Source organism: Trichogramma pretiosum, unplaced genomic scaffold, assembly GCF_000599845.2.
Source record: "Trichogramma pretiosum strain Unisexual culture from Peru unplaced genomic scaffold, Tpre_2.0 scaffold89, whole genome shotgun sequence".
In the NCBI taxonomy this organism is placed as follows: domain Eukaryota; kingdom Metazoa; phylum Arthropoda; class Insecta; order Hymenoptera; family Trichogrammatidae; genus Trichogramma; species Trichogramma pretiosum.
Window position 1 is genome coordinate 504040 of NW_019641656.1, and position 26730 is coordinate 530769.

The window sequence follows — 26730 nt, forward strand, 5'->3', positions numbered from 1 at the left end:
AAATTCGATATCTTTGTGGTATAGTAAGCGATGTACGACATGAAAGCTGTCAAACTACAAAGTTTTTCTGCTTTTAAAGCCCATTCAGTAATATTGAAACTTACAAGGAGAGCCTTTCATCTGCGGATCACAGATCCTTACCAAACTTGTTTGGGGGTCTTCTTGTACATAATAATGAAGCCCCCTATGGTTACTTCATTCCAATGGGCCCTGGAAACCATTATAAAGCACCATAAAGTATATATAATATAATTTAATGTTTAAAACACCACTGATTGGTATCAGGCCTTGTACGGTCAAGTCTAACTGTCTCAAAAATATTTGTACATGAACTTTTATTGATTCTAAATACTTTTGCAAATAATAAACAATTGAACTCAATTGGTTTGCTGTGTATGTTTTAAAGAGCGCACCAATTTGAGCTAAAATTAACGTACCAAACAATAAATATTGATGTAAATAATATGAAAATGTTTTTTATTTGTATAACTCACATATCCCTTCTCTTCACCTATTCCTGACACTCATCTGGAGTGAATTTACATATGTTTTGAGTGACAGAAATAGGTGATAAAAAAAGAACAGTAAGTTTTATAAATGAAAACATTTTTACATGATTTAATATAAATATTAGTTGATAAATGCATAAATTTTAGCTTGAATTGATTCGCTCTTTGAGAATTTCAGTGAACCAATTGAGTTAAATTGTTTATTGATTGAAAAGGTGTTTTGGACTTTAAAAACTCAAAGTATAAATACTTTTCAATCAATTAGACTTGACTGTGTAAACCTGATATTATTATACGTTAATATATGGTATTTTATACATTATATTATATTATATACTTTATGGTGCTTTATAGTGGTTTCCAGGGCTCATTGGAATAAAGTAACCATAGGGGGCTTCATTATTATGTACAAGAAGATCCCTAAACAAGTTTGGTAAGGATCTGTGACCCGCAGATGAAAGGCTCTCCTTGTTAGTTTTCTCTTAGTTTTTTCATTTTCTGCACGCACGATCGTATCTTTTCAAATGGTCAGTAAGCGCGAGAGTGGATCGCATGAAGTTTTTCTTTTACCTGATGTCGCTAGGTGCTCTATGTAGTTGTCGACCGATTTTTAGACTTTCATAACGTGGTGAGAAAGTTTGATAGCATCGTTCAATAAGATTATAATTTATCAGCTGTGCTTTGAGGGTAAAATCTATATTAACACGACGATTTCTTACGTAATTTTGTTTGTAGAATCGAATGCCTCAGTCAGTATTGAAGTAGGAATGTGATTTTACACGAAAAAATTTAATTTTTCGGTCATTGTTTTCTTAAATTTCGGAAAGTCCATTTATAAGTGCCCCGCATATGTCTAGAAAAAATCTGAAAAATCTGAAAAAATCTTTTTATAGCACTGCGTGGCATAAGTTCACATTTATGGCACGCTTTTCGGTGGCATAAGTCGTACATTCTGGCACCGCTGACCTAATCTCACTTCGCGTTACCAGAAAGTGCGACTTATGCATCGGAAAAGGGGGCATAAATACGATACTCGTGACCACCGCAATCGATCTTTTTTTTTTCAATTGTTCAATTTGCTGTAGTTAGCTTATTTTCCCCTATTTTTAGCTGAAAATTTAACTGAATGTTCTTCAAATAATTATTGATAAGGTATATAATTTATAGGTAAATTCATTTTACTATGCGCTCAAAAAAAATTATTAAATTCCAGCTCGAAAACCATCGAACAAGACCCCCTCCTTGAACTGAGTATTTTTTCACTATATTAAATTTATAATATCTTTCTCAACAAAATATATTTTGCGAATATATTATCATAACATTTGAACCGACAATATATTTAATTCTCTCAATCAAATAAGTAATTATAATGAAAAATAAATTTTTAATAATATATCTATTAAATTAAAGTTACTTAATTTCAATAAAATATTTATTTGTTCGAAATAAATATTTATGAACCACCCCATGATTGTTTCGATTCAATAGACCTTGAGGCTCATTATTGAAGTAATCGTTGGATTTTTTCGTTCAAGAAACTTTTGTTAGTTAGAAAGTCGCAAATCGTTTCTAATTTAATCGTTCCGCATCTCTCGTCGTCTTTCTCTGCATACTAATATTAACAACCCCGTTTCGAAAATCAATCGTACACGAGTAAAACAAGCTTGCACGACATATTCGTACTATCGACGCATCGCGAAAAAATCGTTCATGTTTTGTTTGTAGTACATCGCTACTCGACCAAACGAAGCATCGCGCGGAGGTCAGACAGAAATCATGGCCGAGCGACTCGGTAATTGTTTGAAAAGTAATTTTTTTCACCCCTACGGTATACGATGAAATTTTGGATCTTCATCTTTCACATTCAAATCATGGAAACTCTCAAGTTACCGAGCGCGAGTAAGAAATTATTTCGAAACGAGTTGAAAAGCGGATTGTCCACGAGAATGGTATGTAAATGCATTCACTCTATCGACAAACTTCATTATCTCAATCGCTCGACTCGATCTTTCAGAGATTCATCCTCTCCAGCTGCTTTCGCGATCGCGCGGCAGCGCACGAGTCGCAAAAGTACGTCATGATGTTCGGCGACGACTGGACGAGCCGCGAAGCCGCCCTCTTCAGCCGCAGCCACTCGTCCCTGTTCGTCTTCAACAAGACCGGAAGCCGAGATATATTTCGCTCGGCCGCCCATCGTCGCGTCGTCAACGTCGTCAAGATCGATCGCGCGGTGCTCGAGCGCAAAGTCACACCCGCCGGGCTCGTCGTCGTCGAGGAGCAGTCCGAGTTCAATTTCTTGTCGTTCCTCGAGGCTCTGCGCGGCTCCGTGTTCTGGACGACGCAGGCCGCGTTTCTGGTCGTGTCCAGGCGGCCCGAGGCACGCTGCTCCTCGGCCTCTTCGATGCTCAGCCTCGCCTGGAGCTTCGACATCGCCAATATCGTGTACGTGTGCACGAGAAGCGACGAGCGCTACGTGCTGTACAGTTTCAATCCGTTCGTCGCGGTGGCTACGTCGTTCTGGCGACGAGTAGTCGACGATGGAGACGCGATCGTCGAACCGTCGTGGACGTTGTTTTCTCGCGACGTCACCGACCTGTCGGAAACCGACGAGTCGTGCTACTTCGACAGATTGGCCAATATGTCGAGCTACAAGATGTCGCTGGGCACCGAGGTGGCCAATCGCAATTACTGCCTGTCGGTGCCGGTGACCGAGCTCCGAGACCTCACCCAGAGACCCGCCCAGCTGATCGACAAGTTCGTCCGACAGATCGGGGCGAGCTACGATCTCAAGTTTTACACGGGTCTGCCGCCTCTGGACGCGCGAGGCCGACCCCAGGGCATCCTCGAGGACCTGATCGCTCGCAAGATCGACCTGTGCACACGGGCCATCGTCGTGGACGATCGCTGGAAGATGCAGACGGGCTTCTCCTCGGAGACTTATCTCTGGGCCATCTCGCGCAAGCACAAGATCGGCAATCTCCAGAAATTCGTCTCGGCCCTCGATCCCAACATACTCGTCGACGTGGTCGTGTCCTGCGCCCTGTTCCTTCTCGTTTCGAGGCTGCTGCTGCGACTGTCCTGGAGCTCGGCCACGGTCGAGTTCGTGCGCGTCTTCACCTCGTCCATGGACAGGCACGCCTTCGCCCGGGCCCGATACGGCTCCGAGCGCATCCTGCTGTGCACCGCCATCCTGCTGATCGCCTACTCGAGCGCCTACTTCGTCGGGCTGTTCAGCGCCGTGAACACGATCGACGGTTTTTTCTCGCCCGTCGACGCCCTCGAGGACTTCATCGAGAACGCCAAGCTGGTGGTGCGCACGCACACCACCGTGATGCCGCAGATCCAGCAGATAACGCCCCGTAAGATCGTGCCGATCAACGACGTGCCGCCCTGTCTGCGGGAGATCATTTTAGGGCGCGACGACCTCATCTGCATCTGCGGCGAGATACTGCTCAAGGCCCACGGCATACGCGACACCGAGACGATACACGTGTCCAGGCCGCTCTTCAATATGCGCACTGTGGTGTTCGCCGTGAGGCCCGACTGGTTTCTGCTGCCGAAACTGAATAACTTTCTGCTGAGGATCTACGAGACGGGTTTCGTGAAGAAGCAGTACGAGGCGAATTACACGATCGATTGGGGCGCCGAGCGCGATGGGGCGACCGCGAGGAAACGAGACTTTGGATTGAAGATCCGGGAGATGCATCTGGTGTTCACGGTCGTGCTCGCGGGTTACGCCCTGGCGATCGTGGTGTTCGGTCTGGAGCTGCTCAACGAGAGGACCGCAATGATAAGATCAACGAATGACGTTGTAAAAATAACGATTGTACATTGACTCGAACTCTAATCGATTTTTTTTAATAAAAGTGCCTTTGGATATACATACGTAGTTCTTTTTTTTTCTGTTCTACAACGCGTTATATGATTTATTCATATATTCGCTTCAAATTAAAAATCCTCAGATAGTGTTTGCGACATTAGCACTATAAAATCGATTTTTTAAATCTCACTTTTTTATTTACGGATAATACAAAGAAATTGTCGATAGAAAAGTGTTTACTACCTATTCATTCGACACGAGATACATAATGTTATTTCTTATAGTACGGAAAAACGACACGTGTCGCGAGCAACACATCGCGTGTAGAGATCATTCCATGCACGACGCAAACATCGCAGAACGAGTATCATCGACTCTCAGTGCTCTTCGACGCAGTTAGCTCGAAAATCGTTGTAAAATTGTAATTGATATCGAAATTTCAATGGGTTTAAGATGGAATACTGTGGTTTGTTCGATTGTGCAGACAGGTAATTTTCACTTTACGCTAGAAAAAAAATTATATGGTTAGATTAAACGAAATGGGACAGCTGTGTATCGACGAAAAAATTTGTCTGCTACAGCAAAACAATTCAGCAATATCTAGTCCGATAATTTTTCTGTGACAACCAAATATCTTTTGCTGGATCTATTCCCAAAAGATTTTTTCAATGTACGAGAATGAAATAGTAAAAGTATTGTAATAAAATACTTGATCTAATTGGGGTTATTTATTTTAGAGTTAAAGAGGAGCCTAAGGACGTGCTGCCTAATGAGAATGATTGGGATACGATTGACGAAAAACCAGATCTTAAAAACTTCCAACTCTTACCATCTTTGCAAGAAAATACCGTAAGTGCTATTAATTATTTTGAAGTAAGTTGTGTTGCAATTACGTCTAACTCATATTTAATTTTTCGGCAGATCCTTACTCTTCGAAAGTATGCCGAGAATCATGAACGTAAACTCGATGACGAAGTGGAAATAATCGTAGAATGTGAAGATGTCAAGCTTAACATGGATTTATTCAAAGTCGAAAAATTTGACATCGATTTTCAAAATCTCTTGCAGGGTAGAAAGAATAATGATGGTTGTAAAACCCAAAACGTAGTTAAAATGGAACCCACGGAGGAAGTACAACAGGCATCTTTTGTGAACACCGCAGAAGAATCGAATTTGAATTTGGTCTGTAAACGTGGCGAACAAAATAAAACAAGAAAAATAACAAAAGAGTTGAACAACGAACGTAACCACAAAAGACACCAAGGTACGATGCATAATGCTAGAACTTACATATGTGAAACATGCGGCAAAAATTTCGCATCTCAGGGCAATCTGAACAAGCATGTCATATCAGTACATAATTATACTACCCACTCATGTGATACATGTGGCAAGAAATTTGCGCAAAAAGGTAATCTTAAAATCCACATCGATTCAGTGCACAATGGTGTCAGACATGTATGTGACATTTGCGGAAATGTGTTCAAACGAAAACAGCTTCTCAAAATCCACATCGAGTCGGTGCATCAAAAAATCAGGCATCCATGTAATATATGCCAAAATACATTCTCAAAAAGGAGTAGTCTCAGAAAGCACATCGTTTCCGTGCACAACAAAATCACGCATGCATGTGATATATGCCAAAATACATTCTCAGGCAAGAACAGTCTTAAAAAACATATTGATTCGATGCATAGTGGTATCACACATGCATGCGACATTTGCGGAAATGTGTTAAAACGAAAAGATGATCTCAAAAAACACATCGATTCGGTTCACAATCGAGTGCGGCATGTATGTGACATTTGTGGAAAGACATTCACACAAAAAAGTAATCTCAATACTCACATCGAGTCGGTGCATAAGAAAATTACGCATCCATGTGATGCATGCCAAAAGATATTCTCAAAAAAGAGTAATCTCAAAACTCACATCGATTCTGTGCATAATAAAATCACGAACACATGCGATATATGCCAAAAGACATTCTCAGATAAGAGTTATCTAAAAAAACACATCGATTCAATGCATAATGGTGGCGGACATGCATGCGATATTTGCGGAAACATATTCACACAAAGACAACAACTCAAAACCCATATGGATTCCGTGCATCATAAAATCAAGCATCCATGTAATATATGCAAAAAGACATTCGCAGAAAAGGGTTATCTCAAAAAACACATTAATGCGATACATAATGGTTATTCACATGCATGTGATACATGTGGCAAGACATTTGCGCAAAAAGGTAATCTTAAAATCCACATCGATTCAGTGCACAATGGTGTCAAACATGTATGTGATATATGCCAAAAGATATTCGCAACGAAAGGTAATTATAAAACCCACATCGAATCGGTGCACAACAAAATCACGCATGCATGTGATATATGCCAAAATATATTCTCAAGCAAAAGCAGTCTTAAAAAACACATCGATTCGATGCATAGTGGTGTCAGACATGCATGCGATTTTTGCCAAAAGAAATTCTCAGACAAGAGTAATCTCAAAAGACACATTAATGCAATGCATAACGGTGATTCACATGCATGTGATATTTGTGGAAAGGCATTCACTCTAAAAGGTAATCTTAAAACCCACATCGATTCGGTGCACAATAGAGTCGGACATGCATGCGATATATGCCAGAAGACATTAACAAAAAAAGGTAATCTCAAAATTCACATCGATTCAGTTCATAGAAAAATTGCCCATGCGTGCGATACATGCGGCAAGACATTCGCCTCGAAGCAAACTCGCAAAAAGGATTCGGTACATGCCTCGTGTATTGAAATTCGATAAATATATAAAATTTAAAGAAGTTTACGAAGATTAATTTAAAAATTTTCGTTTGTAATGATACATCATGAATTTCTCAACGTTATAACATTATGTAAGAACAATAAAATAAATAAACTTTTAGAGGAAAATGAAGTACATTTTTAATTGCAAGCTAATAAAATATTCAAACTCCCTGAGTCGATGGCAATTTTTTCATCTTATTTGGATTTTGAGATAAAATTGAGGGGACACACCAGTTTTAAAACCTGAAATGATTAATAGGTGTAAAATAATGCATCAATCAATGTTTTTTTGCTTTATTTTGAATGCAAAAAACCACTATGGTCCCCTGACATCTCAATTTAACTATGAAGACCACTAAAACAAGTCTTAAACTTGGATACATAGTAACAGCAGGATTCTGAAGTGAGTTTTTAACCAATTTTTATGGCTGACCGCTTAAAGTCTTGGTAAAAGTATTCTCCTCCACATAAGAGTAACAGAATTTTGGAAAATGTCATTAGAACATTTGTATGGTGATGAATGTACAATAGTATGACATAATACAAGTACAAAATTTCATAAGATTAAATTTGAAAATTAGATCGAGCTACATAGGGCGACAAATCAAATCGTATAGCATAGAAACTGCGCAGACACTTGATTACGGTGAATCCCCCAGCCTAAAGTAACATTTTGGTTTTGCTCAGCGAGAGTAAAATGTTACTTTAGGTTGGGGTAGCACAAAAAAATCTTTGCGACCTTCGTGTATTATCTTTTGGTGCCTAATCAAATCGAATTTTCTTCTGAATTTTTTCTCACAATTGTTACATGAGTGATATGTGCGACCCTCATGGAGTGTTGTCGTGTGCAAAAGCAAACTCGATTTATTATTAAATTTCTTCCTGCAATCGTCATCTTTGAAGACTCTTAAGGCGAAATCTTTTTGAACTTCGTGTACTCTGTTCAAATGGAAAAGCAAATGCAATTTTTCTCTAAATTTGTCCTTACTGTTGTCACATGCGGAATTTTTGCGACCATCGTGTACCGTATTTACAAATTTCTTCTCGCAATTATCGCATGCAAAATCTTTGTGGTTTCTGTGCTCTGATATTTGGTGTCTACTCAAATGACTTTTAAACTCAAATGTCTTCTTGCACTTGTCACATGAGTAATCTTTTCGTTCATTATGAATCGTGTCTCGGTGTGTTACCAACTTGATTCTAGAGTAAATGTCTCCTAACAAATATCACAAATTTATTTTTGGTCGTTCGAAACAACAATGTAGAGTTCATTTAAGTTATTAACCGAGAGAACTTCATCAGAACTGAATCAGTTTATTTATTCTCACGAAAACTGAATGAGTAAAATGTATCTTTTGGTACTATTATAGCTTGTTTCATCAAGAAAGACAACATTCAAACTAAATTATTTTTACTATAATTATGATCGCAGGGTGTCGAGAAGCGATGTCAAAATCGTTTATGATCGAATTGTTTACAATGAAGGTACCGATTGATCTGTTTATAAATTAATATACTTACGATATTTGAAACAATTAAAAAATTTGAACTTGTCGAAGATTCCTTCAATGAATTTTTTGATCAGATAAAAAATAAGTAGTTTCAAAAAAACTCTCGACAGATAACATCAAGTAATAGTATATTTTTCCCCTAGGAAGTGAAAAACTGGAAAGTCTCAGAGGACGTGGAATTGATTATGTTATCACGAGTTATTTTTCTTGGTTATGACGAGCTATTCAATTTCCTTATTGCTGCAAACATGTGCGCATTGCTTATTGAGTAAAGTTATACCCCCACGAACCGCTACAAATGATCGGTGCAGTTTTATGAGCTTCGTGAACTATCACTGAAATTATTCTCGCCTTTGGCTCGTGCTGCAACTCCTCGTTTTTTTAAAAAATCTTATGCTACTCGTTGAATAATATACTAATTTTATTCTTGTTAAAAAATTAACAAGAGGTAAAAAAATGTTGATTATTTTTGGGCACGTTCACTTGGCGATTGTACACTAAACTTCATGATGGCAGTAAGAATTTTTAAATTATTTTTTTATGTCTGGTGTTATTCAATATTTATATCATCCAAATAAATAAAATTTAAAAAAAAATTATTAATCGATTTGCTCAGATTTTAAATACTTTTTGTTGTTCAACCTACAAAATGATAAAGTGCTCCCAAAATAAACACACATTTTAATTTTTTTACGAACTTCCTTGTAAAAATTTTACTCAATTCTCTTTCACTTTTTACACTTATTCGCATTCGAAATAGGGTTATAATCGATCGAGGACTCCGAATTTTATAAAAGAAGCACCGTACAAGTTTAGGTCAATGTGTACTTAAGTTCGACACTGCTAGAAGGCGCTGACTTTAGGCGTCGCTCCCGCAAGTGGGAAAGCAGAGCACTTTGAGCCTCTGTAGATCCATGAGGGTTGGACCTAGGGAGCTGTGGTGATCAGGATTTTCATTTTTCATTGTGTTCTTGAAGAGTAAATGGTTAGTTTCAACTGCATTTTTTGGGCCAGCAACACCTGTTGTGGAATAGCCCATACCCATAAGTATAGTTTTTCTTTATGTTTCACGACAAGTTATATCATTTATTCATACGTTCGCTTTAAATTTGAATATTCTAATGAGACAGTATTTGCGAAATTCGCACCGTCGATTTTTTTAATCTCACTTTTTCTATTTAAAATAGAAAGAAATTATCGATAGGCAAGTGTTTACTATTCATTTGCTTCGTTCACAGCTCTGCTTGTGTACTGCATGAGATTATACGGAAAAACAGCACGTGTCGCGGGTAACACATTGTGTTGGAGAGGTCATGCATTCTATGCGCACGAAGTAAACAACACAGAACGACCAATACATCGATTTTCAGTGGTGCTCTTCGCCAGTTTTCCCGTGTTCGATAATTGTTGTAGAATGAATCAATATCGAAATTTCAATGGGATAAAAATGGAATCCAGTTCATTCGACTTTACTGTCAGGTATTTTTTAATTTACACTAGAAACAAATCTTACGGTTACGTCTAACCAAGTGTTGCAGCTATATCAACAAAAAAATTCCCCTGATACGGCAAAACAATTCAGCAAAGTATAGTTCGATAATTTTTCTGTGGCAGTCGAATATCTTTTGCTGGATTTACCCAATAGATGTTTTCAATTTACGAGAATGAAATAGTTAAAGTATTGTAATAAAATACTTGATCTAATTGGAGTTATTTATTTCAGAGTTAAAAAGGAGCCTAGGGACGTACTGCCTAATGAGAATGATTGGGATACGATTGACGAAAAACCAGATCTTAAAAACTTCCAACTCTTACCATCTTTGCAAGAAAATACCGTAAGTGCTATTAATTATATTGAGTCAAGTTGTATTGCAATTGTGTGCAACTCGTATTTAATTTTTATACAGATCCATACCCTTAAAAAGTGTGCCGAGAATGATGAACGTAAACTCGATGACGAAATGGAAATAATCGTTGAATGTAAAGATGTCAAGCTTAACATGGATTTATTCAAAGTCGAAAAATTTGACAACGATTCTCAAAATCTCTTGCAGGGTAGAAAGAATAATGATGGTTGTAAAACCCAAAAGGTAGTTAAAATGGAACTCAGGGAGGAAGTACAACAGGCATCTTTTGTGAACACCGCAGAAGAATCGAATTTGAATTTGGTCTGTAAACGTGGCGAACAAAATAAAACAAGAAAAATAACAAAAGAGTTGAACAACGAACGTAACCACAAAAGACACCGAGGTACCATGCATAATGCTAGAACTTACATGTGTGAAACATGCAGCAAAAATTTCGCATCTGAGGGCAATCTGAACAAGCATGTCATATCAGTACATAGTTATACTACCCACTCATGTGATACATGTGGCAAGAAATTTGCGCAAAAAGGTAATCTTAAAATTCACATCGATTCAGTGCACAATGGTGTCAAACATGTATGTGATATATGCCAAAAGACATTCGCAACGAAAGGTAATTATAAAACCCACATAGAATCGGTGCACAACAAAATCACGTATCCATGTGATATATGCCAAAATACATTCTCAGGCAAGAACAGTCTTAAAAAACACATTGATTCGATGCATAGTGGTATCACACATGCATGCGACATTTGCGGAAATGTGTTCAAACGAAAAGATGATCTCAAAAAACACATCGATTCGGTTCACAATCGAGTGCGGCATGCATGTGACATTTGTGGAAAAACATTCACACAAAAAAGTCATCTCAATACTCACATCGAGTCGGTGCATAAGAAAATTACGCATCCATGTGATGCATGCCAAAAGGCATTCTCAAATAAGAGTAATTTCAAAACTCACATCGATTCTGTGCATAATAAAATCACGAACACATGCAATATATGCCAAAAGACATTCTCAGATAAGAGTTATCTAAAAAAACACATCGATTCAATGCATAATGGTGGCGGACATGCATGCGATATTTGCGGAAACACATTCACACAAAGACAACAACTCAAAACCCATATGGATTCCGTGCATCATAAAATCACGCATCCATGTGATATATGCCAAAAGACATTCGCAGAAAAGGGTTATCTCAAAAAACATATTAATGCGATACATAATGGTGATTCACATGCATGTGATATTTGTGGAAAGGCATTCACTCTAAAAGGTCATCTTAAAACCCACATCGATTCGGTGCACAATCGAGTCGGACATGCATGCGATATATGCCAGAAGACATTCACACAAAAAGGTAATCTCAAATTTCACATCGATTCAGTTCATAGAAAAATTGCCCATGCGTGCGATACATGCGGCAAGACATTCGCCTCGAAGCAAACTCGCAAAAAGGACATAGATTCGGTACATGCCTTGCGCATTGAAACTCGATAAAAATATAAAATTCAACGAAATTTACGAAGATTAATTTAAAAATTTTCATTTGTAATGATACATCTTGAATTTCTCAACGTTATAACATTATGTAAGAACAATAAAATTAATAAACTTTTAGACGAAAATGAAGTACATTTTTAATTGCAAGCTAATAAAATATTCAAACTCCCTGAGTCGATGGCAATTTTTTCATCTTATTTTGATTTGAAATCAAATTAAGGGGACACACCAGTGTTAAAATCTGAAATGATTAATAAGTGTAAAATAATGCATCAATCAAGTTTCAACAAATATAGAAATTGTCAATGTTTTTTGCTTTATTTTGAATGCAAAAAAACACTCTGGACCCCTAGCATATCAATTTAACTATGAAGACCACTAAAACAAGTTTTAAGCTCTAATACATATAGTTACCGCAGGATTCTGAAGTGAATTTTTAACTAATTTTTATGGCTGACAGCTTAAAGTCTTGGTAAAAGTATTCTCCTCCAATTAAGTGTAACAGAATTTTGAAAAATGTCATTAGAACATTTATATGGCGATGAATGTACAAAAAATCCAAAAGTATAACAAAATACAAATACAAAATTTCATAAGGCATTTTTTAAAATCGGTGTCCCCTTAAGGAGGCTCTACACATATTACAAAAGATCATCCAACAAGATAAAACTTATATCAATCGATTTTTCAGATCTTCAAAATGAGATTCCAAAAAAAAAACATGTGGTTGACGATCAAACTTTCGAGATAAACAAGTTTAAAAATGGCATTTTTAACACGGGCTCTTATGGGAAGCGATTTTATATTGTTCATAACTAATTTAAAAGATCAACCATCTTAATAAAAAATATATTTACTGAAAGAGAAAGTTGTAAGCTTTCGATTGGTATGTTAAAAATTACCCCTTAACAAACTAACTAATGAGTAATTAAACAAAATCATTGATTTCGAATAGTGCGAGTGGTTGTCGGCCTAATGCGAGAAAGAGACAGACAGATGCCTCGCTGTACTATTGTTATGATTGGTGTAGAGTCTCCTTAAGTAAATCAACGAAGTATTATAGAAGCCGTTTTAAACTTCACTTTTAAGTTATTGAAGCAAAATAATTTTCTCGAGTCTAGCATTCGCACATAATAAATTAAATTTGAAAATTAGATCGATCTACATAGTGCGACAAATCAAATCGTATAACATAGAAACTGCGTAGACACTTGATTACGGTTGCCTATCAAAGCGCGAACGAGGTCGAGCGCTATAGGGATTCATTGGTATACATTTCTTCCATTATCCCTCTCTCCCCGTGTACGCGCAAGCGACTTGTATGCGATGCAAAAGGTGTAAATTTCATCGCGTTCAATGGCTCATAGTTTTTTCAGTCCGACTGCTGCTGTTCGCCGAGAATCACCGACATGGAGATAGCGGACAAAATCTGTCTGATAACCGGCGGATTGGGCGGGATCGGTACGGCGGTGATTGAGCGATTGCTACTGAAGCGCGCCAAAGTAAGACGAGTGTAAATCATCAATCCTATGTTTTGATATTTTTGTTGTTGATATTTTTTTTCTCTCTCGATAGTTCGTCGCGATACTAGATTTAGCCGGCGAGGCGAACGAGAAGAAGTTCGACGAGCTGCTGAGTCGACACGGATCGAAGGTCGGATTTTACAAGTGCGACGTTACGAATAAAGCTGAATTCATAGGTATCCTCTTCTCGTATGATATCAAGTAGCGATCAGTTTTTTAGTTACCTTGTTCAGAGAAAAAGTTGCTGGATTTCCAGATGGAAACTCTGTATTTGACTGGAAATCTCGATTTTAAATTATTCTGGCTAGATTTTTAGCTGGATGGAAGTTTCAAATAAAGAAAATTTTTACTTTTAATAAAACTCCAAGTGCACGCATTTACTCGCGGAATTTATGCTCGTAGTCTTTCAATCTTTTCTAATATTCATTTTCAAATCGAGCTAGATTTTCAGGTAAACAAAAAATCCAGTATAATAATTTAAAATTGAGCTGGATTTTTCACCTGGAATCCCAACTATCTCTTCTAAAGAGAAGTACACTGAGAAAAAAAATTCATTGATTCAATCAAAATTTAATTAAATACAATGTATAAAATAATTTCATTGAAATAATCTTTTTTTTCTTTAGTTTCATAAAATTTTGGTAAAATTAACTAAATATTTTGTTGGATGAAATAAAAAAAGATTATTTCAATGAAATTATTTCATACATTGTATTTGATTAAATTTTCATTGAATCAATGAATTTTTTTTCTCGGTATACAATGCATTCTTTCTAGACATCTTCGATCGAGTCCTCGGCGAATTCGGCGCCATCGACGTCCTCGTCAATAATGCCGGGGTGGCCAACGAGAACACACCCGACCTCGTCATGGATACGAATTACGTGAGTCGATACACGTTACCCTATACCGATTTTTATTTTACCCTATGACTTCTCGCTGACGCGCAGAAAGCGACCGTCAACGGCTGCCTCACGATGATCGACCGTATGGGCAAGCACCGGGGGGGGCCGTGGCGGCTGCTGCTGCGTCAACACGGCTTCGATCATGGGCCTGGTCAACGGCTTGCTGCCCATCTACTGCTCGACCAAGCACGCCGTGGTCAGTTTCACACGGACGATGGACGTACGTAAACATCTTCCTCCTTATATACTGAGAAAAAAATTTATTTAATTCAATATAATCTGATTTAATATTTTATTTACTATTAATTTAATCAAATGATTGATTGAAGCAATGAAACTTTGGTAAAAATAATTAAATATTTTGTTGGATGAAATAAAAAAAGATTATATCAATGAAATTATTTCATAGATTGTATTTAAATAAATATTTCATTGAATCAATGAATTTTTTTTCTCAGTGTACAAAATCAAATTTATAATAATAACAAACAAAAAAAAAATGTTATACACAATTCCGACGAGGCCGCAGGACCTTCAGTGCAAGAACACGGGCGTCCGCGTGATGGCCGTCTGTCCGGGCTTGACCGAGACCCCGATGATCGTCGACATAATGACCAAGAAGCTGTCCTACGTCGATTTGAGCCCGAACGTCGACGTCGCCAGGATGATTACCCAACCGTGAGTGCGATATTATTATAAAAGAAAACAACGTATTATACATCAACGGCAAAAATTCATTCATCGACTTTGCGATGCTGTGCAGGCCGGAGCACGTAGCCGAGGCATTCGTCGCGGTGATCGAGCGCGGCCGAAGCGGCGAGGTCTGGGTCTGCGAGGACAATCTGCCGCCTTACTCGGTCCAAGATTGTCCCGATTACAAGACGCTCAAGCGATCGGAATGAATACATCTCTGTACATGTTATATGAAAAATATGGAGTTATAAATATAATACTTACACTTTCGTTTTTATCTCATTCGATTAGCGTTTGATTTCTCCTCTCTTTTTCTTGACTTTTTCCGTCAAAACATGTGTACTACGCGTCATCGCGTCTCTCTACGCTTATCTCCTCTTTCTTATACTTACTCTCGCAGCATCTCTGCTTCTCAATTACTACCGTATCGAGATACGCATATATTACACGTACGCCGCGTCGTTCGAAAATCGCGCATCTCTTCAAAAAACCGCAGCAGCAGCAAACAGCAGCGAGCGACGGAAAGAGAGAGATATAGAGAGTATACGATCGTGTGGCGGTTATAATGAGAGAGAGAAAAGAAAGAGAGAAGAGATGTCTTCTTCTATATAGCCGATAGATAGACGCGCGGCGCGCGCGCGCTTGATACACATATTTTTTCGTTTGAGAGCGGCAAAGCAGTTTATAGCAGTACGCGTGTACGCGCGTTACATCAAATTTCAGTACGATACCGAGAGTCGCGAGGCGAACAAGACACGCACAAGAGGAGTAGCAGTAACATGATCATCAAGGATAAAGTAGCGATCGTGACCGGCGGCACGGGTGGCATCGGTTTCGCCACCGTCCAGGCCCTATTGAGACACGGCGCCAAGGTAAGTTGAAAAAAATAAACAACAGTAAATAATAATAACGATGAAAGAGGCGTGAAAATTTACGAGAAAAATTCAAAGTATGTAGCGATGCTAGACCTGGACAGTCGACACACGCACGCCTACGCCTGCGAGGCCGAGATCGAGGAGGAGTTCGGCAAGGACAAGGCCCATTACTACACGTGCGACGTCACGATACAGAGCGAGTTCGCAGGTACGTATCGCAATATTTCTCTATTTACGAATTCGAGAAAAAGAAAGTGTTTTCGATGCATAATTTTAATATGTATATGAATTAAAATTGTATCATTGTCGTGTGCAGCGAGATACGACGAGATAGTGGGCATGCAAAAAAACGTCGATATACTCGTGAATTACGCAAGCATAGCCAGCGAACCCCGAGCGCAACACATGATCGACATCAACTTGGTAAATAGTTATAAATTTTATTTTTTTTTTGTAATAATACTCCGCGTATTTAATATATACGAGACATTATACTTTTCGCGCTTCCATAATAAAGATAAGAGAAATTCTTTTTATTTTTTTTGTTAATCCCGTTATATTTACATATTTATCGTGTCAACTCACCTCTCTCCATTAATACAGACGGCGGTGATTAACTGTTCGCTCGTCGGCATCGATCGCATGGGCCATCATCACAAGGGTCACGGCGGGGCCATCGTCAACGTCGCCTCGATCTTCGGCCTGCGCACCTCGCCCGCCTTCCCGATCTTCGCCGCCACCAAGTGGGGCGTCGTGGGCTTCACCAAGTCGATGAGGGACCATCACGAGCATCTCGGGGTCCGGATAATGGCCATGTGTCCGGGCCTCACGGAGACGAGTTTGTTGCACCGTGACATCAAGGAGGAGACGCTGAACTTCATCCCCGAGGCGACGCTGAACGAGGCGTTCCAGTGCTCGACGTACATACAGCAGCCGGAGAACGTCGGAGCCGCCATCGTGAAGATGATCGAGGAAGGCGAGGCTGGAGCCGTGTGGGTCAGCGAGGACAACGAGCCACCTTACGCGGTTAAGGACCCGGAGAGCTACAAGGAGCGAGGAGTCCCGGTGTGAAATGATAGATATTTGAGAGACGATTTATTGAGATATTAAATTCTTTATTTTTATTTTGCTTTCCTTCCTCCTTCTTCTCTCTTAAAGAATCTCAAAGTGTCTTTTTTTTATGCTATCAAAAATTATGTGTGTACGTGTTTATCCATTATTTATTTATTATTATTATTAACCATGCGAGCATGTCAATCGTTTGTTTTTGTTTGTTTGTTTGTTTTTCATTTTTTACTAAGTAAAGAAGTTGGTTTACACGAGTGGATGCGAATGCCGTGTATTATACCAGTAATACACCTTTTACAAGAGATTTTTTTCGTCGTCGAATCGTAGATTGATTATTTTTTTTTTCTTTTTTTTTTCTTTACATATAAAGTTTTTTCAAGCTGCAATTGCATGATTCAACCTTCCGGACAAAAATCGTTTATTTTATACAAATAAAAAAAAATTACTTTAGTTATTGCAAGTTGTTTCGTAAAATTTCTTTCTCTCTCTCTCCTTTCTTCATCATCCACGTCACGAGAGACGGTTTTTCTTACTTATTACAAGTCGAAATACATTTTTTTTCCTCAATTACGTGCCTAGATACAATTAAAATATTGTGAATATTCAGCAATCACTTTTTTTAGTTATAAGATCGCCCACAATTATTTTATTATTATTATCATTATTCATTTTTTTTCAATAAAGTTAAATTAGCTATTGTTGGAGTATAAGCTTATCGCTACACAGCAGCGAAAATTTGTTTTTAAAAAAATTTCCCATTTCACTTTTTTACTTGATAAAATCTAGTTACAGTTATAACTTGTTTTTTTTTTTTGCCTTTTTTTCCATTTTTTCTTTTTGAAATGTCAGCAGTTTAAAAAGAGATGGCGTTTCTTTTAGTTTGAATCGATTTATTGATTTAGAAACCGCCGCCTGGCCGGCCGGACATTTCTTTCGCGCGCTTCGCGTTGTCCTTGATCACTTTAGTCTTCAAATGCTCTTTGTAATCGAGAATGTTGCCTTGCCACTTGGTGACGGTGCCATTTTCACATATCCAAATTTCTTCGGCGACCTTTGAGAAAAAAAAATCAAACAATGAATAATGACGAAAGAAAGATCGAGATGGTATAATATATTTACGAAAATAAATCCTTACCTGATTGATCAATCTGAAGTCGTGAGAAACGAGAACCATTCCACCTTCGAAGTCGTTGATGGCGTCGGCCAAGGCATCGATGGTCTCCATATCCAAGTGATTGGTAGGTTCGTCGAACAAGAGCAAATGTGGGCACTGCCAAGCTAGCCAAGCAAATACAACTCGACATCTCTGACCGTCCGACAATTGACGAATGGGGCAGACCTGCTGTCTGCCGGTCAATCCGTAACGACCGATGATTTTACGCATCTCCTCGCGTTCCTTGACCTCAGGGAAGGCTCTCAACATGTAGTCCAACGGAGACACGTCCAAATCGAGCAATTCGTGCAAGTGCTGGTGATACCTGCCGATACGAAGATGGCTGTTTTTTCTGATCATACCGCTCGAGGGTACCAACTGCAAACGAAATAAGTTGATTAGCTATTGAATATACAATTATTCATGAAATACATTGCTCTGAACTTATACTTACATCTCCGTACAAAAGTTTCAAAAGTGTACTTTTGCCAGCACCATTGGGCCCCACAAGAGCTAACCTAGTATCTAAATCAATACCGAACTCCAAATTCTTGTAAATCCAGGGTGCGTCGTCGCTGTAGCGGAAACTCACGTTCTGTACCATAATAACAGGTGGTGGGATTGTGCCGCACGACGGGAAGTAGAAGTTCAACGTTTTGTCGGTCGACACCTTTTCAGTCAGACCTTGGGCGACCATCTTGGCAAGGGTCTTTTCCTTGGATTGAGCTTGACGAGCGAGCTTAGCGGAACCGTGACCGAATCGCGCAATGTAGTTTTTCATATGAGCGATCTGATCCTGCTCCCAATTGTATTGCTTAGCCTGATTCTCCAATAATTCCATCCTTTATGAATATGAATAATAAGTTATTATAGGTTTTTCAATCTTAAATATTGAAAATTTGAAATTGTATTGAATTAATGCTTACCTAGTTTTGACGAAAGCGTCGTAGTTACCAGTATAATACTTCAAACATTTCTTATTCAGGTGAATTATGTTTGTACAAATTCCATTAAGGAAATCTTGTGAATGAGATATTATTACTAAAATTCTCTTATAAGTCTTCAATTCTTCTTCCAACCATACACAAGCATCAAGATCAAGATGGTTCGTGGGTTCATCGAGAAGAAGTAAATGTGGCTTTACATACAGAGCTCTGGCAAGAGCAATTCTCATTCTCCATCCTCCAGAGAAGTCTCTGGTTGGAGTCTGCTGCATTTTGGTAGTAAAGCCCAGACCATGAAGGATGTGAGCAGCTCTAGCTTCTGCAGTATCAGCAGACATGTCGTCTAATCTTTCATAGACATCCATGAGTTGCTCCTGGAGCAGTTGAAATAAAAGAATTTAATAAATTGCAATCTATTTTTTTCCCTTTAATAATTAATGAATTATTTCCTTACTTGAGCATCATCATCCGGACAATGAACTAACTCCTCAGCCATTTTTTCTAATCTAATTCTCTCCTCGTCTACCTCCATGACACACTTCAGGGCTGTCTTATCGCTAGCTGGAATCTCTCTGGTCAAATGAAAGATATCAATGGCTTCTGGAATAGGCACCTCGCGGTTTCCAAGAACTGAGAGAAGTGTGGATTTACCAGCGCCGTTGGCACCGAGAAGACCATAGCGACGACCACAATTCAACTCGAGCATAGTGTCCTGCATGAGCTCGCTGCCATGGAAGGTGACGGAGAAATTTGAAATTTTGATATCTCGACTACGTGGGTGAGAAGCCAGGGAGCCTGTGCACGCTCTGGCCTCCGCGCTCAAGCGCGCCTCAGCCTCCAGCTTGGCGCACAGTGCCTCTGTGAAAAAAAAGGAAAGAGATTGTACATTAGAAAGCATTCTATGCAGTTGTTGCAGTCATAAAACAAAGTGGAGCATGATACTGGTACAATCCAGATAAGAAAGTATCCAGCTATTTCACGGTTGATGATTTTAAGTATAAGATCAGAAGTGACAATCCCTATAAACGGCTTGACAATCTTGAAATAAAGCTCCATAATAGGTGTCACAGGGTCCAAAAATAAACCATTCCTCCAACACCCACACAGATACACGGGCAGACAGACAGACACATTCGCACGCACAAATATAATAACCCGTCTTGTCACGTCGTGTCACTCAAAGGAAATGCATTGCATGTCAAATCGAGGATGTGGGATCCCTTCGATCGTCATTTACCTTCTGCGCTGAGCGCGAGGGTACCGTTGCTGTCGCCGTTCTGCTTGGTCTCGGCGTTCTCGTTGTTCTTGTTGTTGGCGTCGTTGGACGACGTCGCGGGCTTCTTGCCGGACTGACGCGCCTTCGCTGCCTCCTTCTTCTTGGCCTGCTGCTTCTTCTTGGCGTCTGATGGCATTTTGCTGGCTGTCGTGGCAATGAAACAACACAAGAAAAAATTAATAACGACGAATCGATGGGATCGATGTGCGATCGATCGTACAGACACGACAACGCGAAAAGGGGTAAAATGTTCTCCCTAGATAAATGAAAAAAAAAAACGTCATTACGTAAGGATGAGCGAGCTATCAACCTATAACGGATCTACCGTGGAGCGAGATTTTCCTATCGCTGCTGTCGTCGTCGAGTCTCGCGCCTGCTACTACACTACAACGCACGAGTGTGTGCTGCACAGCCAAAGAGATCCGCGAAATTCATCTGCTCCGCGCGCGTGTCTTTCTAGGTTATATTCGCGCGCTCGCTCCGTTTCAATTTATGTATATCAGCACTGATTCTCGCCTGTGATCGAAGGTTTGGACTTTTAAACGAGTTTGGATAAACGTCATCGTCGACGAGGTCGACGAATTTCGCGATGTCAACCACCGAAGACACAGTTACGCGGCCCTTTTATTTGTTTTTCGCTCCGTTAACAATTACCTCGTTCGTCGTCTACACACCTATCACCGATACGATCCGAGAGACTTGGCGAAGAGCGAAAACGTCGTGCACGTGCAACGGGATAAACCTATATTATAAGTTATGACTCGAAAACGCACGAATCACGATTCGCGAATGAATATAATAGCAGTGGCAAATAACGCCACAGGACGCAGGATTCGGTCGATCGATCATCCATGGAGACGCTTACCTTGGTTACACTTTATTCAAGGAAAACCAACGGACGACAGACAGTTCTGAATGTTTAGCGGAAAAAAACTTTCTCGTGTATAGCTGGCTCTCTTCGATATGGCTTTTTCGGAGCACAGCACGGCGCACAGCACTATATATCGATGTGTGCGTGTATATACGAGTGTAGCAGCGGAGAGTCGAGACCAGCTCGCGAGTTACATATATATAAAACTGGCGTTCTGGCACTGGCAGAGGCTTATACACTCGCGCGCGCGTGTGCAATGCGAGAGGGAAAGAGAGAGAAACTCGGTTCTCTGTCTCTCTCTCTCGCTCTATCCGTTATTATATATAGGTAGGTATATATATATCTCATGCACACACGCTACATACACGCGAGCGCGCCAAAGAGCCTCTCTGTATAGTCTGTGTGTGCATGCGTGTAAATGTGTATGCGTGTGTGACAGTTGTTTCGTGTATGAGTGGGTTGCCTATATTAGCCTTCGGTGCTTTATATGAAATATCGAAAAGTGCACGAGCAGCAGCTGCTCCGCGGATCCGAATTTTTCTGCTCTATCGTGCGCTGCACTGCACAGTATAGGAACTAGCCAACGTGGCGCACTCGTGTGCATTATTATATATGCGTGGCGCGTGTGTGTAGATATAATTGCCACGAGTCATTTACTGCACTCGAGTGCGGTTAATTAAAAAAAATAAATTGTAATTTTTTTAAAATTTTCCGTGCACGTTTTTTTTTGCTTTTCAAAGCGGCGATATGACGACATTGTGTATACGATAAGCGAAAGGCTCGATGAAATAATAAATTGAAAAAGTTGTTTGTATATCATGACGATGACGATAGAGCAAGATGATCATCGTGAATTTCGCGCCTCTGTGCAAGAACGAGCGCAACATCAGCTGATTTCTGTACTGCGCTCGCACGATAATTCAGGGCAGCTCGCGCAAAATTATACCGATCCGAAAAATTGAAGTACAGTCGCAGCTTTAAAAAATCACCTATTGTCTTACGTAGCCAGCTGTATATACGAGCCGCGACGAATGCACGATCGACACATCAGCCCCCTGTATAAATTAGGGACTGTCTGCGCATGAATGCGTCATAATAGGCAGCAGCAGCAGCAGCAGCACTATCATCCTCTGTGCTGCTGCTGCGAGCACTGAAAACCTCCTGCCTGCTGCTGGCTTGGCAGCAGCATATACATACATAGATACATATAATGTACATGTGCCGTGCTTAGTGCAGTACAACGCAGGCAAGTTGTTCATGAGCTCGTCGTCGTCTCTCTTGTCTCTCTTTTGTCTATATATCTTCTATCTCTAAATTATACTGCCATTTGCCAATTTAGCTTATACTCTTGACAGGCGTCATTTGCAACTACTATACTACGCGCGCAGAAGATAATTGGCGTAGCGAAAAAGAAATAGAAAAAATAGAATTCGGTCTTCTACGCGCAGCTGGGTGGCCGATATCGTGTACTTTTCTTTTCTTTTTTTTTTTACATTTGTTGCTGCTGCTGCTGTGCAGTGTGTGCTATGTGCGCGCTATTGCTGCGGCCATTCGCCCCGTCGTGCTGCACTTGGTCGAGGACGTTGTCGCCGTCGTCGTCGACGAGATAAGTGCGCGTTCCCGATCTCGCCGTTTCTTTTTTCTCGCTTCTTTTCGTTTCTTTTCTTCGAAGCGAGATTAACAGAAGAAAAAGTGAAAACGGTTACGACAAGTGTTTACGTGTACGTATATATGTATTGAATGATCGTAGTCCATACTACTAAGAGCACGCGTTACGTCCACGAGAGAGCCTAGGAACGCGAGACTATAGGGACAGATATTTATTGTTTTGTTTTTTTTTCTCTCTCCTCTCCTCGTTGGTGCGTTGTTGGTGCGTGTGTTTGGCAGCGCACAGCTGCACGGGGACCTTTAAATCGCTTGTCATTCGTGCATCATAGACACAGTGCTATAGTGAATTTTTTTGTATACAACGACAGCAAAATGAGCCGAAAATCAATGGGTTGCGCCACGGCGAGATTGAAGCAGGATTACCTGCGACTCAAGAAGGATCCAGTTCCCTACGTCCAGGCCGAACCTGTACCGTCAAACATTCTGGAGTGGTACGTTCGATGATTGTATACTTTGAATACGAGTTGCTATACGCAGGCTTGTCCAGTTAGCCAAAGCTCACACATTTCCTCTCCTTACAGGCATTACGTCATAACGGGACCGGAGAACACTCCATACCAGGGTGGCTACTACCATGGAAAGCTGATCTTCCCCAGAGAGTTTCCCTTTCAACCACCGAGCATATACATGATCACACCCAATGGCAGATTCAAGACCAACACGAGACTGTGTCTTTCGATATCAGACTTTCATCCAGACACATGGAACCCAGCCTGGAACGTCTCTACCATACTCATCGGTTTACTCAGTTTTATGGTTAGTATCAAACTGCCTTCTTACATCTATCTTTGCTTTTTATGTTCAGCCTTGATCATTGTTTAGACATAACCTTTTGTTGTGCTCTTCATTAGCATAATTTTTATGCTTTCAGGATATGATGAAATGAAATTGTATTTCTTTGTGATATTATTTACAACTTCAATTTTCTTAATTTACTTTTTAAATTCTAAACTTATGCAGTAGTTAAAACTTATAATATATATAACAATATTAACTCTTGTAAGCTTGTCAAACTTAATTATTATATCCTTTACAGATTGAGAATGGTTCGGCACTTGGAGCAATTACTACATTAGAATATGAGAAAAAAGTATATGCAGCACAGAGTCTGGCATTTAATTTAAAAGACAAACTATTTTGTGAACTTTTTCCAGAAACTGTAACGGTAAGAGTCTAATATTTGAACTTATTTTAAAATTTATTTTTGAAAAACCATGCAAGACTTGATTTGAGTACGTAAATAAGATCATTTTTTCTTTGTCTTTATTTAATTATTCATTTATCATTTGTGTTCAACAATTTTAATTAGTGAAAATTATTTGAAACTAATTGCTTTATTTTATTTTATTACAGATAATTGAAACAGAATTGGAACGACGAAAAGAACTAGAAACAAAAGCGAAACTTCAAGCAGGGTCAAACAGAACTACAAATACAAATCAAGAAGATCAAATGGATCAAAGTCACTTACAGACAGTTATGTCAAATTTTCTTATAGTGATTGGTTTGGCTTTGTTTGCAATTGTTGTTAAGTATGTGCTAAGGAACATTAAAACACAAGAATATGTTGATCAATAAAAAATGATAAAATTATAAGTTGCCTGAGTTACCAAAAGCACTTGAGTTGCGGTCAGTCATAACACAAAGAAAATTTTATATGTAACATTAGGAACACATGAAATACACAACATCTGCCATTCTCATAACTATTTCTTTATAACTGCTTTAAACTGGTGCTTTTTTCATTTTTCTGAATCTTTTTTATAATATAATAGAAATTATAATCATTCTTAGATTTTAGATTTGGATTCTTGAGTAGACTAATTTTATAATTAAACTAAAAATTTGTATCGCACAGAGTTAAAACATTTTTGTATTGCCAGTTTTAGTATGACATCCATTAATTGTGCCAATAAGAAGAAAATTCGCTGACTTTTTACCAAGAACGAAATGAACTCATAGAAACTGTCTCATAAACAGTTACAGTAATTTCAATTTATTTTGAGATGATTTTTTTATAATATTAATTATTTCTTTGGAGCTACAAGTCTTACTGAACAGCTATGTTCTGAAAAATGTTAATCGGAATGTGTATAGTTTTTATTCTTAACACGAGTATCAATAACAACACGCAAAAAAAAACTCAAGATGTTTACAAAATGTAACATTACATTAATTTGTTGTATATTAAGCTTTTGTTTTCTGTTTGATCATTAAGTTTTCAATTATTTATAAATTTATTTCATTTTCTAATTTAGATTTTACATGTAAGAAAGTTTTGCCTTGGAATTAAAAGCATTAGAAAATTAACGATTACGAAATTTGCTATTGTGCATATGTTTAATGTCTCAGAACTCTGGAAATGTATAAATAAAATTATAAATCAATGTAAAAATGCATACGAACACTTACATATTTTTATGTACAGGTGCATTGGGTATGCAAACAAATATATTATTTAACAGAGTTCTATGAAGGCGCGCATGAAAAGTGAACTATAGCCAGTCAATTTATGTCCTTTCTTTGCTGAGAGCAAATGAAATGCTTTGAATAATTTTCATTGATTAGTTTCAATGTTACCTATTTAGTATGTTTCAAAGCCGAAAGATGTTATCTTTTTTAATTAAAAATTTCTCTGTTTAACAGTAACCTAGGTGTAAGAAAACAAATTGTAAATAATGATAAAAAAATTGATTAAATCGTGAAAAAAAAAGTAATCTGTAAAACTACGTGAATAAAATGTGATGATGAGAATCAATTTGATTAAAATAAATATTGCTTTATTATTATCGAGACCTGATCGAAACGCAGCTATCGAAAATGCGCATACATTTTTACGCGCTAATTGATTAGATGCAGTTTGTTAAACATAATTATATTATGATGTAATTTGACGGAAAATCTGATTAAAGAACTCTTCAAGAAGAGTAGACGGATATCATGGCCATTACGTATGACATTCCAGTTTTAACAACCTTAAAATAATTTTTGTTCTTTAAATTATCGTTCATGTTGGAGATAAAATTTATGGAAAAAACGCACAAATGAAACAGCTTGGTAATTTAAGATTATTCCAGGACCAGCTGTCCAACCACATGGTCTCTCCGTTCTAAGCATCATCATGAAAAAAAATAATCTTATTTTAGGCTTCCATAGGTACCATCCACTGGAATAGCTGTTGAAAAAATATTTACTCGTAGAAAGTTAAATTAAAATTGTCGTTAGAATTGATTCTCTACCAAGCGACGCGTATTTCGTCGCTTGAGTCGATGATCATTTGACTCGGCACGCAAATTATGAACAATATAATGACGACCGCCGAAAAACCCACGAACATCTGGATGGCGTTCAATAGCAGACCCTTTTTCACCTGAATCACCAGCTAGAAAAATTTTTCCTCTATTAAAAATCACAAGTCGTTCGTAACGATCGCAAAGATTACCATGAATCCGAGCGAAGTGAACGCGACGAGAATACACACCATGAGAGAGAATAAAATCGGACGGCAGAAGTGCTCAGAGATTTCGAATAATCTGCAATTTTATATATTTTCAAAAATTAAACATTGTCATGTAGATTTTTAGAGATACTTTACTCGAGGCTTTTTTTGTGAATCCTAATAGCCTTGATTATGTGGTTTTCCAGGCTCCCTATTGAATTGCTATCAAAATCCTCGATTATCTTGTTGATTAGATTACTGAAATTACAACAACAAAAAAACAGT

At 38.7% G+C, this 26730-nt stretch overlaps 5 protein-coding genes across 6 annotated transcripts; 4 read left to right on the plus strand and 1 right to left on the minus strand.

The window, feature by feature from the left end:
- The first annotated feature begins 4713 nt into the window (after positions 1–4713).
- On the plus strand, positions 4714–7137 carry LOC111693926 (zinc finger protein 260-like). The gene is made up of 3 exons (XM_023460131.1): positions 4714–4820; positions 5070–5181; positions 5254–7137. The coding sequence occupies exons 1-3, from the start codon at positions 4786–4788 to the stop codon at positions 7135–7137; spliced, it is 2031 nt and encodes a 676-aa protein (XP_023315899.1). The 5' UTR covers positions 4714–4785.
- A 2810-nt stretch (positions 7138–9947) lies between these two features.
- Positions 9948–12027, plus strand: LOC111693927 (zinc finger protein draculin-like). Its single transcript, XM_023460132.1, has 3 exons — positions 9948–10129; positions 10374–10485; positions 10558–12027. The coding sequence occupies exons 1-3, from the start codon at positions 10065–10067 to the stop codon at positions 12025–12027; spliced, it is 1647 nt and encodes a 548-aa protein (XP_023315900.1). The 5' UTR covers positions 9948–10064.
- A 1412-nt stretch (positions 12028–13439) lies between these two features.
- On the plus strand, positions 13440–17202 carry LOC106651714. Its single transcript, XM_023460133.1, has 10 exons — positions 13440–13532; positions 13606–13729; positions 14331–14437; positions 14504–14678; positions 14988–15136; positions 15222–15395; positions 15775–16023; positions 16102–16234; positions 16343–16449; positions 16630–17202. The coding sequence occupies exons 1-10, from the start codon at positions 13440–13442 to the stop codon at positions 17095–17097; spliced, it is 1779 nt and encodes a 592-aa protein (XP_023315901.1). The 3' UTR covers positions 17098–17202.
- Positions 17203–17464: 262 nt separating this feature from the next.
- Positions 17465–21543, minus strand: LOC106651766 (ATP-binding cassette sub-family F member 2). 2 transcript variants are annotated; one of them, XM_014370433.2, is made up of 7 exons: positions 21333–21543; positions 20429–20611; positions 19646–20049; positions 19174–19565; positions 18702–19089; positions 18230–18625; positions 17465–18145 (listed from the first exon to the last, which is right to left on the minus strand). In XM_014370433.2, the coding sequence occupies exons 2-7, from the start codon at positions 20601–20603 to the stop codon at positions 17993–17995; spliced, it is 1908 nt and encodes a 635-aa protein (XP_014225919.1). In that variant the 5' UTR covers positions 20604–20611; positions 21333–21543; the 3' UTR covers positions 17465–17992. The 2 variants fall into 2 exon arrangements, with proteins under 2 accessions (XP_014225919.1, XP_023315883.1); XM_023460115.1 differs by lacking the exon at positions 21333–21543 and adding an exon at positions 20755–20859.
- A 916-nt stretch (positions 21544–22459) lies between these two features.
- LOC106651767 (ubiquitin-conjugating enzyme E2 J2) lies at positions 22460–25389 on the plus strand. Its single transcript, XM_014370434.2, has 4 exons — positions 22460–23437; positions 23528–23762; positions 24043–24171; positions 24360–25389. The coding sequence occupies exons 1-4, from the start codon at positions 23319–23321 to the stop codon at positions 24582–24584; spliced, it is 708 nt and encodes a 235-aa protein (XP_014225920.1). The 5' UTR covers positions 22460–23318; the 3' UTR covers positions 24585–25389.
- The last annotated feature ends 1341 nt before the right edge of the window (positions 25390–26730 follow it).

Excerpts from the sequence above, each read along its gene's own strand:
- LOC106651766 (XM_014370433.2), bottom strand. The coding sequence starts at position 20,603 with ATGCCATCAGACGCCAAGAAGAAGCAGCAGGCCAAGAAGAAGGAGGCA. Across the intron at positions 19,566-19,645 it reads GTCCGGATGATGATGCTCAA|GAGCAACTCATGGATGTCTA; the intron begins GTAAGGAAATAA and ends CAACTGCTCCAG. Across the intron at positions 19,090-19,173 it reads GACGCTTTCGTCAAAACTAG|GATGGAATTATTGGAGAATC; the intron begins GTAAGCATTAAT and ends ATATTCATAAAG.
- LOC106651767 (XM_014370434.2), top strand. The coding sequence starts at position 23,319 with ATGAGCCGAAAATCAATGGGTTGCGCCACGGCGAGATTGAAGCAGGAT. Across the intron at positions 23,763-24,042 it reads TCGGTTTACTCAGTTTTATG|ATTGAGAATGGTTCGGCACT; the intron begins GTTAGTATCAAA and ends TATCCTTTACAG. Across the intron at positions 24,172-24,359 it reads TTTTTCCAGAAACTGTAACG|ATAATTGAAACAGAATTGGA; the intron begins GTAAGAGTCTAA and ends ATTTTATTACAG.
- LOC111693927 (XM_023460132.1), top strand. The coding sequence starts at position 10,065 with ATGAATCAATATCGAAATTTCAATGGGATAAAAATGGAATCCAGTTCA. Across the intron at positions 10,130-10,373 it reads TCATTCGACTTTACTGTCAG|AGTTAAAAAGGAGCCTAGGG; the intron begins GTATTTTTTAAT and ends TATTTATTTCAG. Across the intron at positions 10,486-10,557 it reads CATCTTTGCAAGAAAATACC|ATCCATACCCTTAAAAAGTG; the intron begins GTAAGTGCTATT and ends ATTTTTATACAG.
- LOC111693926 (XM_023460131.1), top strand. The coding sequence starts at position 4,786 with ATGGAATACTGTGGTTTGTTCGATTGTGCAGACAG. Across the intron at positions 4,821-5,069 it reads TTGTTCGATTGTGCAGACAG|AGTTAAAGAGGAGCCTAAGG; the intron begins GTAATTTTCACT and ends TATTTATTTTAG. Across the intron at positions 5,182-5,253 it reads CATCTTTGCAAGAAAATACC|ATCCTTACTCTTCGAAAGTA; the intron begins GTAAGTGCTATT and ends ATTTTTCGGCAG.
- LOC106651714 (XM_023460133.1), top strand. The coding sequence starts at position 13,440 with ATGGAGATAGCGGACAAAATCTGTCTGATAACCGGCGGATTGGGCGGG. Across the intron at positions 14,438-14,503 it reads TCGTCATGGATACGAATTAC|AAAGCGACCGTCAACGGCTG; the intron begins GTGAGTCGATAC and ends GCTGACGCGCAG. Across the intron at positions 15,137-15,221 it reads GCCAGGATGATTACCCAACC|GCCGGAGCACGTAGCCGAGG; the intron begins GTGAGTGCGATA and ends GATGCTGTGCAG.